The sequence below is a fragment of the Pleurodeles waltl genome, chromosome 3_1 (assembly GCF_031143425.1).
Source record: "Pleurodeles waltl isolate 20211129_DDA chromosome 3_1, aPleWal1.hap1.20221129, whole genome shotgun sequence".
Classification (NCBI taxonomy): Eukaryota; Metazoa; Chordata; class Amphibia; order Caudata; family Salamandridae; genus Pleurodeles; species Pleurodeles waltl.
Genome location: NC_090440.1, coordinates 904464588 through 904484668, shown reverse-complemented (window position 1 = coordinate 904484668; position 20081 = coordinate 904464588). Strand labels below are relative to the sequence as shown.

Sequence of the window (20081 nt, the reverse complement as noted above, 5' to 3'; positions counted from 1 at the left end):
TTCCCCGCCTCCCGCCAGTATGGCTGTTGGCGGCTCTCCGTCCGAAAAAGGAGGAGAGCTGCCAACGGTCATAATAGGCCGAGCGGAAAACCGTCACCACTGGCGGTCTTCCGCACGGCGGTCCCTCGGCGGTCCTTCAAAAAGACCGCCGAGGTTAAAATGACCCCCTTAGTGTCTTCCCTGACTTCTGCAAGATATTCTCTCTTAGTTTTGTGGAGGCACACACCTGTGTGGTCTGACCTTCTATTTCTTCCTGCTCATCTGCAGACGCAAATGTGCTGGCCACTTCTTTAAGTCCGGCACAGAAGTTGACCAGTGAGTCCTCAGGCCCTTGTCTGGTCTGCCTGAATATGAAGTACTCATAGTCTTGGTTGGCCAATGGTTCAAAATGGGCTTTGAGGCAGCCACCTGTGTGGCATATGTTTTGTTTGCCTCCAAGGTGATGTAGTAGTGCTGTTTTCTATGGCGCTGACCTCTGTAGCCTCAAAATAGAGGTCTAATCGCTCCACATCGTCTCTCCACTTGGGGCCTGTGTTGACGAGGCTCCTTCAATGACAAATGGCTTAAGGGCAGTTGCCATTTCAGTGTCTCATATGCCTCTTTTCTTCGCCCGCTTGTAACGGATCTCAGTTGCTTCTATTGAAGGGGGAGGAATGCGCTTTCCCTCCTGGGAGTGCTCAATTTGCTTGTTTCACTACTGCAGGTAATGACTATGCATCTGTATATTTCTCTCGTTTTTCTTTTTTTTTGTCCAAGTGAGGTTGTGTGCCCTTGGGAGGTTTGTCGCACAGTCACCCTGCAGCACGAGAACCGCTGCTACTGTCTGGAGCCAGGCGGACACTGTGCACATGGGGCGCTGCCAAGAAATGCAGATGGGGGAATGCAGGCAGTGCAGCCGTTCCCTCTGTGTGCAGGTGCATGGTGTCGCCCGCCCATCTTTGTTGATAGTGTTATGGCCGCACTTGCAGGGATTGGGCCAGCTTTGTGTCACGTACTCACCTGGTTTCAACTGTGGAAATGATGCTGAACCTCTAATTCTGCCTGGGGCAGTGAATGAAAAAGTAACCACAACCTTATTTCATTCACTGTCCCGAGGGGAACGGGTGTTGAGATAAAACAAGAAAAGATAGGCTTCCATCACTGGGTCTGCGCTGCTTCCTTGCAGCACTGCACAGGAGGGTCTGTACTCCCTGGGCCTTTTTATTGTTAGTGAGGTGCACTAGAAACAACATAAAGAGTTGTTTACTAACAGTTCTCAGCAGATAGTGTTAAACAGTTATTTAATATCACTTACAGGCTTCATCGCAAATAATGCTTGAGAAGAGGTGCAATTCAAAAGTAAGCTGGAGTCTCTGGCACACATAAGAATGTCTTAACTAACAATCATCAGTTCAAACTCACTTAAAGTCCTTCCATGTTCTTGATACAAACCTGTCAAGAAATACGAACGTGAAGACCTTCAGTTATGAGGCAATTAAAGTTTGGAGCACTCACAGGTTAAAGTGTCCAGGACGCTAGTACTTTTACAAATGGAGAAACAAATAATGTCCGATTTCCAAGAACGGGTTTTTACTTTCAAAGAACACAGTCTTGGCTTAATCTCAAACCTATCTATGGATTAGTGTGCACTAACCTGAGGATCAACTACTTAGCCTTGTCTTCAATTCTTCACCTGGAATGGGAAGGCAGACTGGAGACTTTGGTGCAAGAAGCCCAGGAGGAGGTGGAATCATAGCTCTGGACGTCAAGACAATAGAAACATTGACTGAGTCCTGATCACAGGATCAAAAAGAAGGCTTGGAAGACTATAGCACTGAAGGGTTCCAGGTCAACTCAGAAGGTGAGTGCAGGTAAGATGCTTGCGCAGGATTGGAACGAGGCTAAACCCTCAGTCAGGTTCAGACGGGGTATTTATACTCAATGGGAGAGACTGTTCCAGAAAGGCACATGGCTGACATGAAAAGCAAGAAAGTTCTAAAGGAAACCTGGGAGAGAGCATGTGTTAAAATAACAGATGTGACCTTCGCCAATTGCAGGTGCAAGTGACGGTTGGAATCAATTAATCATTGCAGGCGGAACCAAAGAGCATTAGCTGTTAGAATCAATAGGTCACAGCAGTTGACACCAATAACCAAGACAGGTGGAACAAATAAGCATAAATAGCTACAGTCAATAGGTAATGGCCGATGGAGCTAATTAACCAGGAAACATGTGGTTCTCCTACAAGAGTGCAAACAGAGGGCTCAACAGTACAGGATGTTCATGGGGGTAAAGAGCTATGGGAAGGGGACCAAGGGTTGCAGGAGAGAGTGAGGTGCCAGAAGGGAAAGACAGCATGAGCCCTGTGCGCAAAACCCACAGTACAGAGGGCAAGAGAGGTGGTTGTAAAACTTGGTGGGTCGCTGTGCATGGCACGCAGCATGAACCACACGGAACAAATATGGTGGTTGCGGCTGTGCACGGCTGGAAATACCCCACCTAGCAACGCACTCAGCTATTTATTGAGGGAGCATATGTGATACACAGATACATTAATTTGTACCAGATCCGGAGATCTATAAAGCAGTTCCTGTTTTCTTGTTAGTGTCATCCAGTTGGTATACTGGTGAACACTACAACAACAACTTTTCAGGGATGCTACATAGTATTGGCAAGGAAGACCAGTGACTAGTGGGGGCCCAATGGTTGAAGGTTGGTTACAAAAGGAAAGATATCCTATATGTTGTGAACACAAATGTAAGGTAGGTTTATAATCCAGTTGCTTATTAAGAAATCAAAAGACATCTCTGACCAGCACTTACAGACGTTGCTTTTCGTCATTCTAACAATGATCTCTCAACAGGAGACCAGCTTTAAAGGTTCCTTAAAAGGTCAATATGAACACTGATTCAAGAATTTAGCACGATAGCTAGGGCACCAATGGGATGGCCACTGTTCTCTTACTTTAATGTTGAATATCATATTGTTATGAGAGGCGTGAGCATGCTTATTCCTCCTTGCCTCCTAGTGTAGAAAATAATTTTGTGTTCCTGCCTTCTTTTTATTTTATCTTGCCTCTGTCCTCCCAGATTCAAGAGTTGGAAAATGAGAAAAGGGACCTTGAAAGACAAGTAAATGAGCAGAAAGCTAAATGTGAAGCAGTCGAAAGGCGGGAAGCAGAAAGACGGCAGGTGGAAGAGAAAAAGCATGCCGAGGAGATCCAGTTCTTGAAACGAACTAACCAGCAGCTGAAGGTGAGTGATTTTTCCTGTGCCTGCGATCAGAAATGTCTGCAGCATGAGTGTTCATCTTGATGTGCTTTAAGCCAGAAGTTCTTTTTTTCTGCCGCTTTGGTAGGAGTGCACTTTATTTCACACTTTCTCAAAATCTCACTCTGGTGGACATACACAGTTAAGAAAAATGTTGTTCATGAGTAATGGTATCAGTTTGTGTTTGTATACACCTTGTGAGTAAATAAGTTAATTGAGCTTTAAACCACTCACTGTCATCTCTGAAGCGGGACTTACTGTGTGTCCTATTTGAGTACTGATGAATAGGTGAATATTGCACCACAGAGATCCAGGATCAGACTACCTCATCTCCTCCCAGAGGCTAAATAAGAAATCCCTGTGTAGGCCAGAAGGAAGGCCATCTACCATCAATGAAAAAAGACCAGCATTCTCTTTTGCACCTATCAATATTGTGACACTTATTGAGTTGGTTTATTGTGTGGATTATGCTACAGTTACTATTACTGGCCCTTTGACCTCTTTTTAGCATGGAATCTCAACATGGTCCTTTCTTCCTGTAGATTGTTTCGACCTCTGCATGTACTATTCTTGCTTTTTATGCTTATGTAGAAATGTGAGCACCATTCTTCTCATTATTTGTATCATTGTAGTCCTCTGTAACTGCTGTCATTAGTTAAGTCCATCTATTGTAACATTTGGCAGCATCTATTTTCTGCCTTTACTCATGCTTATTTACTGCCCATTGACTGTAACATTTGGGGCATATATTTTCTGCGTTTAATTATAACTACTTTGACATAAATTCTTTATTCGATTATAGAAAATAATCATATAAGAACAATGCAAGTAACAATTCAGTTAGTAGTGAACGTGACTGGCACAAGTAAAAACAGTTCTCCAGTATTGGGGTATCTTTCATAGATTCACATGCTTGAATCATTCCCCGTCGTCGAAGTGGGAGTCCCACGGTACACAGAAAGCAATAATTAGAGATTTTTTTTTTTTTTTAATATTGAAGTCAATAGGAGAAACAAATTGAATTGTAGAACTATCAGCCTCTTTAGAAAGAGCCCAAATTTCAGCCAATCAGGCGTGACCACCCCTTTAGAATCCTCAGCACAGAGGCTCAGTCTCTCAGATTTTCTACCGCACGTCGTGTGTAAGGGAGTCTCCCTGAGCTCTGCTCAGTTTTCTATCTCTTCAAGAGAAATTCTTAGAAACTTTCACTTTGCTCTTACTGCAGAATTTTTCCATCATGTCTACAGTAAGAAAAGGTCTGTTTAGGCCTTGTGGGACCTGTGGAAAATTGAGACTTCACTGTGAGGACCCTCACAAGGAATGTATCTACTGCCTACATCCAGAGCATAAGGTCAAGGACTGTAAGATCTGCAGGACCTTTCCCAACAAGACTCTGAGGGACAGAGAAGCCAGGCTCCTACTTTGGCTCCAGAAAAGAAAGGCCAGGGAAGCTCTTTCTGAGGAGGAGGAGAGTGACACTTCAGTGACCTCAAAGAAAAGGAAGAGGTCTGTGGAGAGCCTATACCCCAAGAGCAGTAAGTCAGCTAAGAAGCTGCATGCATTTAAGGACAAGCCGGAGGAACTACGTTCAACATCCAAGGTAGCATGTGGCAAGGTTCACTCAGAACCATCCACACCTGCTTCTTCATCAAAGAAGCTCAAAAAACCTTCAAGTTCACTGCCACCGTCGGTGTCCAGAAAATCTACACCGTCGGCGACACCGTCGACGAGCGCTCCGTCGACGACAGGCCTTCCTTCGTCGACGACTACAGCGACGGCCACGTTTACGGCTCCTCCATCACCGATGATAGTAACTTCGTCTCCGCTGTCATCTACGATGATAACGTCGGTGAGTTTGAAGTATGGTCCATCGTCGTCTCACACCCTGAAGATCACAAAGAGGCCGTCGACGGGTAAGAAGCTGAAATCTTTACCGTCGACGCATTAATCGACGAGTAAATTCAGAAAATCTCCGTCGATTTCACCGACGAAAGTACCGACGACGCACCTGTCGACGACAACCCCGTCGACGGAAAGCGTGGCAATATTGACATCGTCGACGGCAACTTCGTCGACGCTGGCGGCACCGATAGCGACTCCACCGACGAAGGCTCCGTGGACGCCTACACCGTCGACGACAACACCATCGACGAGTGCTCCGTCGACGGCGGCTCCGTCGACGACTCATTATCCTCATTTTGGAGCATCTCCTTACCTACCGCAGAGAATTTTACCTATAAAGAGCAAGTCTTCTCTATTGCTTCCATCGCATACATCGCCCAGTAAGGTCGCACCAATTCCTCCGCAGCATCTATTTGCTGACGAAGATGATGACGATGATGTTTATTCTGATGATGGTTTTTTTCCGGTGGCACGTAGTCCATCTGAACTACGCATTAAGTGCCAAGAGGAGGATGAAGAGGAGGATCTCCAGCCTTATTCGGACCAGCAGGATCAAAGTCATCTACAACTTCAAGGACAACAAGAACAGACAGTTCAGATGCCGGTCTCGTTGATAAACAACCTTCAACAGATGATGCAGGATTATTATTCGAGATTTCCTCCACCTGGTTCTTCTACCCCGGTACAACCTCCACAGACACCAGTGTCCACTCCGGCTAGACCTTCAGAATTTCCGGACCCTACCACAGCACCTTCATCTGCTCAGGGTATTGCTTCACCTTCATCCGAGGACGAGCAAGAAGAAGGTGAGATACAGGACTCAGACTCTCTCATTCCTGAATGGGATGAGTATCAGATCCAAACTCCATCTCCTTCTACACCACCACCAGTGGACTCTCCACCGCAGGACATTGGTGGCTTCCATAGTGTCATGGAAAGAGCTGCGAAAAGATTCCAGCTGCCAATTACTTCGAAGCAGTCAGACGAACGAGTTACTTACCTTCGGTAACGACTTTTCTGGTGGATACATTAGCTACCTGTGGATTCCTCACCTAATGAATACTCCCATGGCGCCAGCATTCGACGGAAATCTTCTTCCTAGTCTCTGCACGTCGACGAGGACGTCACTCTAGCCCACGCGACGCCGTCTGACGTCATACAGGCAATAAGAGGTCCTCGACGACGTGTCGACGTCAGTACCAACATTTTTTACGTGCATGAGAAGCAGAGCTTCCAGCGCGATTGAAAAAGAAATGCTTTTGCATTTCTTTTTCAATCCCATGGGGGAGGCCCCGAGAGGCTTCAAAGGGAAGGAAATGTATTTCCTTCCCTTTGAAGTCTCTCACAGGTTTCAAAAGCCGGATTGCTTGCAATCCGGCTTTTGAAACCCCACTAGACACCAGGGATTTTTTTTTTTTTCTTCATTGAAATTGGCAAAAGGGAGCGACCCCTTGGGCAAGGGTCGCTCCCAGGGGGGGCATTTTTTTAGGAAGGCCTTTTCTGCCCCCCCTTTTTTTTGTGATGATTTCTTTTTTTTTTAGGTGGGGAGCGATCCCTTAGGCAAGGGTCGCTCCCCTATGGGGCAATATATATTTAGGCCATTTCTGCCCTCCTTGGGGGCAGATTGGCCTATTTTGATGAGGCCAATCTGCCCCCAAGGGGGGCAGAAACCATTAGACACCAGGGAGTTTTTTTTTTGTGTGAATTTCACGCAAGGGGAGCGACCCCTTAGGCAAGGGTCGCTCCCTGGGGGAGGGGATTATTTTAGGCCATTTCTGCCCCCCTGGGCGGGGTAGATCAGCCTATTTTGATTCGGCTGATCTGCCCCCAAGGGGGGCAGAAACCACTAGGCACCAGGGATTTTTTTGTTTTTCTGTTTTACAGATGGGGAGCGACCCCCTTGGACAAGGGTCGCTCCCCTGGAGGGGCAAAATGTATTTAGGCTATTTCTGCCCGCTTTGGGGGCAGATCGGCCGATTTTAGGTCAATCTGCCCCCAAGGGGGGCAGAAACCACTAGGCACCAGGGATCTTTTTTTTGCGCCGTCACACAAGGGGAGCGACCTTGTAGTCAAGGGTCGCTCCCCGGGGGGGTGGGGGTGGCAAAATTATTTTAGGCCATCTCTGCCCCCCCTGGGGGCAGATCGGCCTATTGGTATTAGGCCGATCTACCCCCAGGGGGGGCAGAAACCTCTAGGCGCCAGGGCAATTTTTTTTTTTTTGTTTGTTTGTTTTTTTAGAGATGGGGAGCGACCCATCAGACAAGGGTCGCTCCCCTGGGGGGCAAACTATGTTTAGACCATTTCTGCCCCCCTTGGGGGCAGATTGGTCGATTTTAGGTCAATCTGCCCCAAGGGGGCAGAAACCACTAGGCACCGGGGATTTGTTTTTTGGCGCCAATGTCACGCAGGGGGAGCGACCCCGTAGGCAATGGTCGCTCCGGGGGGGGGGGGGGGATTCAGGGGGCAAATTTATTTTAGGCCATTTCTGCCCCCCCTGGGGGCAGATTGGTCGATTTTAGGTCAATCTGCCCCAAGGGGGCAGAAACCACTAGGCACCGGGGATTTGTTTTTTGGCGCCAATGTCACGCAGGGGGAGCGACCCCGTAGGCAAGGGTCGCTCCTGGGGGGACGGGACGGGACGGGTGTTCGGGGGCAAATTTATTTTAGGCCATTTCTGCCCCCCCTGGGGGCAGATCGGCCTATTATTAGGCCGATCTGCCCCCAGGGGGGGCAGAAACCTCTTGTTGCCAGGGCAAATATTTTTTTAGTGTTTTTTTTTTAGTTTGTTTGTTTTTTTAGAGATGGGGAGTGACCCATCTGACAAGGGTCGCTCCCCTGGGGGGCAAACTGTGTTTAGACCATTTCTGCCCCCCTTGGGGGCAGATTGGTCGATTTTAGGTCAATCTGCAACCACTAGGCACCGGGGATTCGTTTTTTGGCACCAATGTCACGCAGGGGGAGCGACCCAGTAGGCAAGGGTCGCTCCGAGGTGGGGGGGGTGGGGGGGGGTTTGGGGGGGCAAATTTATTTTAGGCCATTTCTGCCCCCCCCTGGGGGCAGATCGGCCTATTATTAGGCCGATCTGCCCCCAGGGGGGGCAGAAACCTCTAGGCGCCAGGGCAAATGTTTTTTTTTTTTTGTTTGTTTTTTGTTTGTTTGTTTTTTTAGAGATGGGGAGCGACCCATCAGACAAAGGTCGCTTCCCTGGGGGGCAAACTGTATTTAGAGCATTTCTGCCCCCTTTGGGGGCAGATTGGTCGATTTTAGGTCAATCTGCCCCCAAGGGGGCAGAAACCACTAGGCACCGGGAATTAGTTTTTTGGCGCCAATGTCACGCAGGGGTAGCGACCCCGTAGGCAAGGATCGCACCTGGGCGGGGGGGGGGGTTTGGGGGGTGGGGGGTCAAATTTATTTTAGGGCATTTCCCCCCCCCCCCTGGGGCCGGCTGAGCTAGAGGCCAAAATCCACATGTAGGCACTTTGCAAAAAAACACCTCTGTTTTCTGTGAAAAAATATGTTGTGTCCACGTTGTGTTTTGGGCCATTTCCTTTCGTGGGCGCTAGGCCTACCCACACAAGTGAGGTATCATTTTTATCGGGAGACGTGGGGGAACGCTGGGTGGAAGGAAATTTGTGGCTCCTCTCCGATTCTAGAACTTTCTGCCACAGAAATGTGAGGAACATGTGTTTTTTTAGCCAAATTTTGAGGTTTGCAAAGGATTCTGGGTAACAGAACCTGGTCCCAGCCACACAAGTCACCCCATCTTGGATTCCCCTAGGTCTCTAGTTTTCAGAAATGCACAGGTTTGGTAGGTTTCCCTAGGTGGCAGCTGAGCTACAGGCCAAAATCTACAGGTAGGCACTTTGCAAAAAACACCTCTGTTTTCCTTCAAAAATTTGGCTGTGTCCACGTTGCGCTTTGGGGCGTTTCCTGTCGCGGGCGCTAGGCCTACCCACACAAGTGAGGTATCATTTTTATCAGGAGACGTGGGGGAACGCTGGGTGGAAGGAAATTTGTGGCTCCTCTCAGATTCCAGAACTTTCTGCCACAGAAATGTGAGGAACATGTGTTTTTTTAGCCAAATTTTGAGGTTTGCAAAGGATTCTGGGTAACAGAACCTGGTCCCAGCCACCCCCATCTTCGATTCCCCCAGGTCTCTAGTTTTCAGAAATGCACAGGTTTGGTAGGTTTCCCTAGGTGGCGGCTGAGCTACAGGCCAAAATCTACAGGTAGGCACTTTGCAAAAAACACCTCTGTTTTCCTTCAAAAATTTGGCTGTGTCCACGTTGCGCTTTGGGGCGTTTCCTGTCGCGGGCGCTAGGCCTACCGACACAAGTGAGGTATCATTTTTATCGGGAGACGTGGGGGAACGCTGGGTGGAAGGAAATTTGTGGCTCCTCTCAGATTCCAGAACTTTCTGCCACAGAAATGTGAGGAACATGTGTTTTTTTAGCCACATTTTGAGGTTTGCAAAGGATTCTGGGTAACAGAACCTGGTCTCAGCCACACAAGTCACCCCATCTTGGATTCCCCTAGGTCTCTAGTTTTCAGAAATGCACAGGTTTGGTAGGTTTCCCTAGGTGGCGGCTGAGCTACAGGCCAAAATCTACAGGTAGGCACTTTGCAAAAAAACACCTCTGTTTTCCTTCAAAAATTTGGCTGTGTCCACGTTGCGCTTTGGGGCGTTTCCTGTCGCGGGCGCTAGGCCTACCCACACAAGTGAGGTATCATTTTTATCAGGAGACGTGGGGGAACGCTGGGTGGAAGGAAATTTGTGGCTCCTCTCAGATTCCAGAACTTTCTGCCACAGAAATGTGAGGAACATGTGTTTTTTTAGCCAAATTTTGAGGTTTGCAAAGGATTCTGGGTAACAGAACCTGGTCCCAGCCACACAAGTCACCCCATCTTGGATTCCCCCAGGTCTCTAGTTTTCAGAAATGCACAGGTTTGGTAGGTTTCCCTAGGTGGCTGCTGAGCTACAGGCCAAAATCTACAGGTAGGCACTTTGCAAAAAACACCTCTGTTTTCCTTCAAAAATTTGGCTGTGTCCACGTTGCGCTTTGGGGCGTTTCCTGTCGCGGGCGCTAGGCCTACCCACACAAGTGAGGTATCATTTTTATCAGGAGATGTGGGGGAACGCTGGGTGGAAGGAAATGTGTGGCTCCTCTCAGATTCTAGAACTTTCTGCCACAGAAATGTGAGGAACATGTGTTTTTTTAGCCAAATTTTGAGGTTTGCAAAGGATTCTGGGTAACAGAACCTGGTCCAAGCCACACAAGTCACCCCATCTTGGATTCCCCTAGGTCTCTAGTTTTCAGAAATGCACAGGTTTGGTAGGTTTCCCTAGGTGGCGGCTGAGCTACAGGCCAAAATCTACAGGTAGGCACTTTGCTAAAAACAGGTCTGTTTTCTGTGATGTGTCCACGTTGAGCTTTGGGGCGTTTCCTGTCGCGGGCGCTAGGCCTACCCACACAAGTGAGGTATCATTTTTATCGGGAGACGTGGGGGAACGCTGGGTGGAAGGAAATGTGTGGCTCCTCTCAGATTCCAGAACTTTCTGCCACAGAAATGTGAGGAACATGTGTTTTTTTAGCCAAATTTTGAGGTTTGCAAAGGATTCTGGGTAACAGAACCTGGTCCCAGCCACACAAGTCACCCCATCTTGGATTCCCCTAGGTCTCTAGTTTTCAGAAATGCACAGGTTTGGTAGGTTTCCCTAGGTGGCGGCTGAGCTACAGGCCAAAATCTACAGTTAGGCACTGTAGCTGGGCGATCCCGGCTACAAGCACGGCGAATGACGTATCGGCCGAGGCCGATACGTCATTTCCGCGTCTTCCCGTTGCCGGGGAGACGCGGCCCGAGAGCGGCCGGCAGGACGGCGTTGCCCGGGAAACGACGTCGGTTTCCCGGGCTGGGGACATAGAAAAAAAGGAGGAGAACACGGAGAGAGGCGCGGGAGAGGAGGAGAACACGGAAAGAGCGAGGAGAGTGGAGGAGAGCAAGGAGAGAGCAAGAAGGAAGGAGGAGAACACGGAGAGAGACCCTGGAGAGGAGGAGAACACGGAGAGAGCGAGGAGAGAGGAGGAGAGCAAAGAGAGAGCAAGGAGTGAGGAGAGAGAGAGAGACGAAGAGCTCCAGGACCAGGAACCAGGAGACCAGCAGGAGGAACACTACCAAGCCAGCCACGACCCTGGAGGGTCGTGGCTAAACAAGGTACGGTCCTTTTGGACAAAAAGAAGGGAAATTGGGGAGAAGGGACTGGGGAGGGGTCATAGAGGAGGGTTGGAAAGGGAGATAGAGGGAAGGGCACTATAATTAATTCACCAGTGTCACTTATTCCTACACTAAGAATAGATGTGTTCACACTAGTCCCTAAACCACTCCTTACTGGCACCAACCCCCTCCTTTTGTGTGTACCGCCTCCCAGTCCAGAGATAAGAGAAAGGAAAGAACCCCAATTAAAATCCATACTTACCTTAGCGTTTTCCCTTCTATTTATGGTACCACCCTGGACTCCGACGAGCGAGCAAGGCAGCTGGGTCCCCTGTAAAATAAGAAGCAAGAACATACAATCACGAACCTGGGGAAAAGATACGAAAGAAGAACCAAGCGCCTAAGAAAGACGAAAACACTTGTGACTGTTTTTTTTTTGTTTTTTTCAAACCTACTTTTTTTTTCCCGTATAACTAACTAAAACAAATAAACCACGTACCACGAACTAAACAAACGCCTCAGTGGTCTTCATACTGTTCGACCTGCGACAGTGGTGTCAGAAGTGGGATTCAAATCTGTGTAGCCTCCTCGCAGTAATCGAACAGTATAGCCATGAGTGACCAACCCTCCTTGGAGGATATGATAAAGCAATTGGCTGAGGGACAACGTCATCTCCAACTGGTGTGGGAGGCCCACCAGCGAGAGGCCAAAGAGGACAGGGAAGCATTACAGTCAGCTTTAAAAAGTCAGACGACCATCCTTGCGAATAATCTACTGGTCCATGAGACGGCCATGAAAAAATTGACTGAGACCATTGCTAGTAGTAAAGTACATCCCAATGTCCCCAGTTCCGTGTTACAGAAATATCAGGACGGAGAAGACCCCGAAGCCTTTTTTACTAATTTTGAGAGAGTGGCATCATCCGCCCAATGGCCTGAGGATAGATGGGGTCAATATGTCGCCCCCTTACTTACAGGGATCTTACAAGCAGCCTATCAGGCAGCAAACCCGGGTGGAACCACGCCATACCAAGAGATAAAGACTAGTATCTTAGAACGTGTGGGATATGACACGGAATACTATAGGGTTAAATTTAGAAAAATCAAATGGGGACCGAATGAAGATCCCCGAACCTTTTATTATCGGGTAAAGGATTTCGCCCTAAAATGGTTGGGTTCTTCTGGAAATAGTAGGGAGGAAGTGATCCAAACAATTGTTCTTGAACAATATTTAGAGTCCCTGCCTACCACCACTAAACACTGGATCCGTCAACATCCAAAGGTGACTACGGACATGGCAATTGATCTAGCGTGTGCTTATCATCGCTCCAGCGATGTGAGAAATATGTCCACCCGACCCAGCCTAAAGCCAGGACCTTCCAATCCTAAATTGACGCCAAGAACCTTTTCGGAGGAACCAGTACCTCACCGATTTCCTAACCCTCCACCGGTAGCAGGACCCCAATGTTACAACTGTGGGGAATGGGGCCACATTGCCCGAATATGCCCCAGAAAACAGGATAGTAGTGAGCCAATGGAAATAGGAGTTACTAGGCGACGGGTACTGTGTACCGGAAGAGGTAACCAGAAGTTTAAACAGCTTCTAAAAGTCAACGGGAAAACAATATGGGCCCTTATTGACTCAGGGTGTAGTCAGTCGGTGGTGAGACAAGACATAGTCCCCATAGTAGATGAAAGAACAGACCAGTGGGTGAATATATGTTGCATACACGGAGATAAGGAACAATACCCTTTGTATGATGTCACAGTAGAATGGGGAAAACACCGGGACGTCCTACCGATGGGTATTATGTCCAATCTGATTGAGGAGTGTATCATTGGAACTGATTATGAACATTTCCAAGACATACTGGATTATGTTCGAGAACCCAAATTGACACAGGATTGGTGGAGAGACGCTCCTTTTTCCGATAGCAGCATAGAAAGTCCCACAATTCGGAGGAAGTTATCACGCAGAGAGAAACAAATAGAAAAATTGAATTACTTGGGAAAGGAGAGATCAGGATCAAATACAGGCATTATTACAGAAACTCATGAAGTCCCTGTCAGTTTTCCCCAACAGCAAAGAGAAGATCCTTCTCTCGCCCACGCCTGGAAGTCGGCCAGAGAAGAAGAAACCGAAGAGGTGGGTCCCTACTTCCTCATTAAGAAAAACCTCTTATATCGGATAACCACTACTGGTACCGGAGAACATAAACAACAATTAGTGGTACCCGATCATTATAGAAAGCAGGTCCTAACGATGGCTCATTGTCAACCGGGGGGAGGTCATTATGGGAGGGAAAAAACAGAAGAATATCTTCTTAGACGGTTCTATTGGCCGGGGGTGTTTGCTCACATACGTACATATTGTTTCCAATGTCCCAGATGCCAACTCACTGAACCCGGCAGACCTAAGAAAGCACCTCTGATGCCCCTACCCATTATAGACATCCCCTTCAGTAGGATAGGAATGGACCTGATTGGACCTGTAGTACCATCCACAAAGGGTCACACGTATATCCTAGTCATGGTTGACTATGCCACACGATACCCCGAGGCCGTTCCCTTAAAAAGTATGACAACAAAGACAGTGGCCCAAGCAATGATAAACATTTTTTCCCGAGTCGGGTTCCCGCATGAAATACTCACCGACCAGGGGACTCCTTTTATGTCCACTCTGATGAAGCAAGTATGTAAAACTTTAGGGATTTCCCAAATCCGTACCTCGGTATATCATCCACAGACAGATGGACTAGTGGAACGATATAACCGAACAATAAAAACCTTATTGAGAAAAGTGATGGAAGAGTCAGGGAGAGACTGGGATCAAAAATTACCCTTAGTATTATACGCTATTCGAACACATGAACAGTCCTCTACAGGTCACAGCCCATTCGAGCTGGTGTTCGGAAGACAGCCGAGATCTCTTCTTGACATGGCCATCGAAACATGGGAAGAAGAGGCAGAAGAAGGGGGAAGGCCCCTTCTAGAGTATGCCCACAACTTAAGGTCACAGCTACAAAGTCTATGGGACACGGTCAAAGTGAATATGGAACAAGCTCAAAACATTCAAAAACAATATTATGACCGAGGGAGCAAGTTACGAGTTTTACAACCAGGAGATCAAGTCTTAATTATGCGTCCCACCTCAGAACAAAAACTAATCGCCAAATGGCAGGGCCCCTATAAGATAATAAGAGCAGTATCTCCGGTTACCTACCTGGTTGAATTATCGAACACTCCCCAGAAATCACAGATTTATCACATAAATCTCCTAAAAAAATGGGAAGAACCACACCCCTCGAATACTGCCAGCGTGTTGGCAGGATTCCTATGTCCTAATAATAAGTCAAGTATTGAGTTCTGTCCAACCGAGCACAGCAAAGGGGAAGAGCTACCCCCAGTAAATGAAACCTTAACAAAAGCCGAGAGGGAACAGGTATACAGCTTACTAGAACACTTTCGGGATTTTTTTTCAGCATTACCAGGTAAAACCTCCTTGATAACCCATAAACTAAGAACTATACCAGGGAAAATTGTGAGGTTACGGCCGTATCGTATTCCTGAGGCGAGGAAGCAGATTATGGAGGCTGAAATACAGAAAATGTTACAACAAGGGGTAATTGAACCGTCAAATAGTCCCTGGTGCTCCCCGGTTGTTTTAGTGCCAAAACCCGATGGAACTATTAGATTCTGTATTGATTTCAGGAAGCTTAACGAAAACTCCATGTTTGACATATACCCTATATAACCAGAGTTGATGACGTATTAGAGAAACTAGGAAAAGCCAAATATATGACTACCTTAGATTTGACAAAAGGGTATTGGCAGATTCCCTTAGCCACAGAGGATAAAGAGAAAACAGCGTTCGCCACCCAGTCCAGTCTTTATCAGTTCACTGTGCTACCCTTCGGTCTCCATGGAGCACCAGCTACATTCCAGAGGTTAATGGATAAACTCTTAAATCCCTTCCAGTCTTTTGCAGCAGCTTACCTAGACGATGTAGTAATTTTCAGTGAAACCTGGAATGATCATCTAAAACATTTACACCAAGTTTTCCACACTCTTGGCACCACTGGGTTAACTGCCAATCCTAAAAAGTGCATCATAGGAACACCCGACATATCATACTTGGGCTACAAAATTAGTCAAGGGAACCTAAAACCTCAAACAAAAAAAGTAGAGGCCATATTAAATGCACCTAAACCGACAACAAAAAAAGAGTTACGATCCTTCTTAGGGTTAGTAGGCTATTATAGAAGATTCATACCTGATTATTCTACATTGGCCGCCCCTCTCACGGACCTTCTGTCTAAATCCAATCCTAATAGGCTAGCACCCTTTTCGGAGCAACAGAAAACCAGCTTTGAACAATTAAAATCCTTCCTGACCAAAGACCCGATACTCCGATGCCCGGATTTCTCGAAACCTTTCCATCTCTATACTGATGCCTCAGATGTGGGTTTAGGGGGAGTATTGGCCCAACCCGACGGGGAAGGTAGGGATCATCCGGTAGTATACGTCAGTAGGAAGCTGTTTCCCCGGGAACAACACTATCCGACCATCGAAAAAGAATGTCTGGCCATAAAATGGGCCGTGGATACACTACAATATTACCTTCTAGGCCGACCCTTCGTACTTTTTACGGATCATGCTCCCCTCACTTGGTTGTCTGCTCATAAGGATACCAATTCGCGGATATTACGATGGTTCCTTGAATTGCAACCCTTTTCCTTTCAGGTCCGACACATCCCAGGTCACCAACAGGCCCCAGCTGATTATTTATCTTGCTTCCCAGACGCTGCTACGGTCCTCGAGCAGGACCTCTCATGGGGGGAGGTATGTAGCCGGGCGATCCCGGCTACAAGCACAGCGAATGACGTATCGGCCGAGGCCGATACGTCATTTCCGCGTCTTCCCGTTGCCGGGGAGACGCGGCCCGAGAGCGGCCGGCAGGACGGCGTTGCCCGGGAAACGACGTCGGTTTCCCGGGCTGGGGACATAGAAAAAAAGGAGGAGGACACGGAGAGAGGCGCGGGAGAGGAGGAGAACACGGAAAGAGCGAGGAGAGTGGAGGAGAGAGCAAGAAGGAAGGAGGAGAACACGGAGAGAGACCCTGGAGAGGAGGAGAACACGGAGAGAGCGAGGAGAGAGGAGGAGAGCAAAGAGAGAGCAAGGAGTGAGGAGAGAGAGAGAGACGAAGAGCTCCAGGACCAGGAACCAGGAGACCAGCAGGAGGAACACTACCAAGCCAGCCACGACCCTGGAGGGTCGTGGCTAAACAAGGTACGGTCCTTTTGGACAAAAAGAAGGGAAATTGGGGAGAAGGGACTGGGGAGGGGTCATAGAGGAGGGTTGGAAAGGGAGATAGAGGGAAGGGCACTATAATTAATTCACCAGTGTCACTTATTCCTACACTAAGAATAGATGTGTTCACACTAGTCCCTAAACCACTCCTCACTGGCACCAACCCCCTCCTTTTGTGTGTACCGCCTCCCAGTCCAGAGATAAGAGAAAGGAAAGAACCCCAATTAAAATCCATACTTACCTTAGCGTTTTCCCTTCTATTTACGGTACCACCCTGGACTCCGACGAGCGAGCAAGGCAGCTGGGTCCCCTGTAAAATAAGAAGCAAGAACATACAATCACGAACCTGGGGAAAAGATACGAAAGAAGAACCAAGCGCCTAAGAAAGACGAAAACACTTGTGACTGTTTTTTTTTGTTTTTTTCAAACCTACTTTTTTTTTTCCCGTATAACTAACTAAAACAAATAAACCACGTACCACGAACTAAACAAACGCCTCAGTGGTCTTCATACTGTTCGACCTGCGACAGTGGTGTCAGAAGTGGGATTCAAATCTGTGTAGCCTCCTCGCAGTAATCGAACAGTATAGCCATGAGTGACCAACCCTCCTTGGAGGATATGATAAAGCAATTGGCTGAGGGACAACGTCATCTCCAACTGGTGTGGGAGGCCCACCAGCGAGAGGCCAAAGAGGACAGGGACTTTGCAAAAAACACCTCTGTTTTCCTTCAAAAATTTGGCTGTGTCCACGTTGCGCTTTGGGGCGTTTCCTGTCGTGGGCGCTAGGCCTACCCACACAAGTGAGGTATCATTTTTATCGGGAGACGTGGGGGAACACTGGGTGGAAGGAAATTTGTGGCTCCTCTCAGATTCCAGAACTTTCTGCCACAGAAATGTGAGGAACCTGTGTTTTTTTAGCCAAATTTTGAGGTTTGCAAAGGATTCTGGGTAACAGAACCTGGTCCCAGCCACACAAGTCACCCCATCTTGGATTCCCCTAGGTCTCTAGTTTTCAGAAATGCACAGGTTTGGTAGGTTTCCCTAGGTGGCGGCTGAGCTAGAGGCCAAAATCTACAGGTAGGCACTTTGCTAAAAACAGGTCTGTTTTCTGTGATGTGTCCACGTTGTGTTTTGGGGCATATCCTGTCGCGGCCGCTAGGCCTACCCACACAAGTGAGGTATCATTTTTATCGGGAGACTTGGGGGAACATAGAATAGCAAAACAAGTGTTATTGCCCCTTGTCTTTCTCTACATTTTTCACTTCCAAATGTAAGACAGTGTGTAAAAAAGACGTCTATTTGAGAAATGCCCTGTAATTCACATGCTAGTATGGGCACCCCGGAATTCAGAGATGTGCAAATAACCACTGCTTCTCAACACCTTATCTTGTGCCCATTTTGGAAATACAAAGGTTTTCTTGATAGCTATTTTTTACTCTTTATATTTCAGCAAATAAATTGCTGTATACCCGGCATAGAATGAAAACCCACTGCAGGGTGCAGGTCATTTATTGGCTCTGGGTACCTAGAGTTCTTGATGAACCTACAAGCCCTATATATCCCCGCAACCAGAAGTCCAGCAGACGTAACGGTATATTGCTTTTGAAAATCTGACATTGCAGGAAAAAATTACAGAGTAAAACTTAGAGAAAAATTGATGTTTTTTTCACCTCAATTTCAATATTTTTCTTTTTCAGTTGTTATTTTCTGTAGGAAACCCTTGTAGGATCTACACAAATTACCCCTTGCTGAATTCAGAATTTTGTCTACTTTTCAGAAATGTTGCGGTGTCTGGGATCCAGCATTGGTTTCATGCCCATTTCTGTCACTGACTGGAAGGAGGCTGAAAGCACAAAAAATCGTAAAAATGGGGTATGTCCCAGTAAAATGCCAAAATTGTGTTGAAAAATTGGGTTTTCTGATTCAAGTCTGCCTGTTCCTGAAAGCTGGGAAGCTGGTGATTTTATCACCGCAAACCCTTTGTTGATGCCCTTTTCAGGGAAAAAAACACAAGCCTTCTTCTGCAGCCCATTTTTCCAATTTAAAAAAAAAAAAACGAAATTGTTACTGTTTTTTGGCTAATTTCTTGGCCTCCTTCTGGGGAACCCACAAAGTCTGGGTACCTCTAGAATCCCTAGGATGTTGGAAAAAAAGGACGCAAATTTGGCGTGGGTAGCTTACGTGAACAAAAGGTTATGAGGGCCTAAGCGCGAACTGCTCCAAATAGCCAAAAAAAGGCTCGGCACAGGAGGGGGAAAAGGCCTGGCAGCGAAGGGGTTAAAAAAGGATGCATAAACTTATAAATACAATTATAAAATGTGTGCTACGCCAAATTGCCCCAGTGGAAAGTTAAGGAAGCAGCAAGTAGACCTAAGGTAAAATCTCCTCAGAAGAGATCTTTCCTGCATGTTTAAAACGCAGTATAGATACAATTCAGTTTCCTCAGTAGCCTGGGTTATCAAGTAGTCCCTTATAATTGGTGTTTCTATTTCCCCCTTCTCTAATCAAAGTTGTATGTTCCCTGAACTCAGGTTTAACCCAGGGGATCTCTTGTTTAGTTATGGGTAAAGGCTGGGTGAACAGCTCTGCCCTTACAAGGAAGGGAGACAGTGTCCTTGGTATGCTGCACCCTGGGTATTGTGTGCCCTCCATCACAAGACGGTTCTCCTCCCACTGTATGCATGTGGTTCAACAATAACTCAATAGCCATGTCCCCCTAAATCATAAGTGGAATACACCTGTGTTTATAGATTGATAACAAGGGAGTAAGAGACTTATTTCCTATAGTATGTGTGAAATTAAAGAGAGTGCCCACTACTTGGGTGAACTTCAGATGCCTTGAGGATAGACACGGGGGCTAGGATCCTAAAGAATCACCACCACGCCCAAGTATGGAAAGTGGCTGACTCTCTATTCTTTTGCCATTAATGCTAAAAGCTCTAGTTTTGCTATTTGTAAAGTTACATATCATATAAAATGATTTAGATAATCAGTGCCCAGGTTGAGGTTGTCCATAAACTCAAAAAATGTGTCTACTAGAATTTTGTGTGCCATTAGGTGTCCTAGATGTTAATACTGCATCATCAGCATATAAAAGAATTAGAAGATAAGTTGCATTAACCTTCACATGTCTTGGCCCTGTGTACTAAAAAAAAGAGTTGAGGCTATTAACATACAATAGAAACACAATAGGGGCCATAACACACTCCTGCCGGACCCCTCTGCTCACAGGGAAGAGACGAGTGCAATCTCCCCTCTCCCCATCTCCCCAAATCTTACAGAAGCTGAGGTACCAGAGTGAAAAACACGGAGGAACCCTGCAAGTGAGGAGTCCATGCCTATTTTAAAAGTTGCTCCCATAGTTTAGCCCTATTCAACCAGTCAAATGCTCACCTGAGGTCCATCGATG

The 20081-nt window shown here is 47.1% G+C and overlaps 1 protein-coding gene across 1 annotated transcript in view; it reads left to right on the top strand.

The window, feature by feature from the left end:
* The window catches only part of DNALI1 (dynein axonemal light intermediate chain 1), a 157802-nt gene that overhangs the window by 112594 nt on the left and 25127 nt on the right, over positions 1-20081 (top strand). The window contains exon 5 of the mRNA XM_069223889.1: positions 3069-3233. Coding sequence (XP_069079990.1) covers positions 3069-3233 — 165 coding nt within the window. The remainder of the gene's footprint in view (positions 1-3068; positions 3234-20081) is intronic.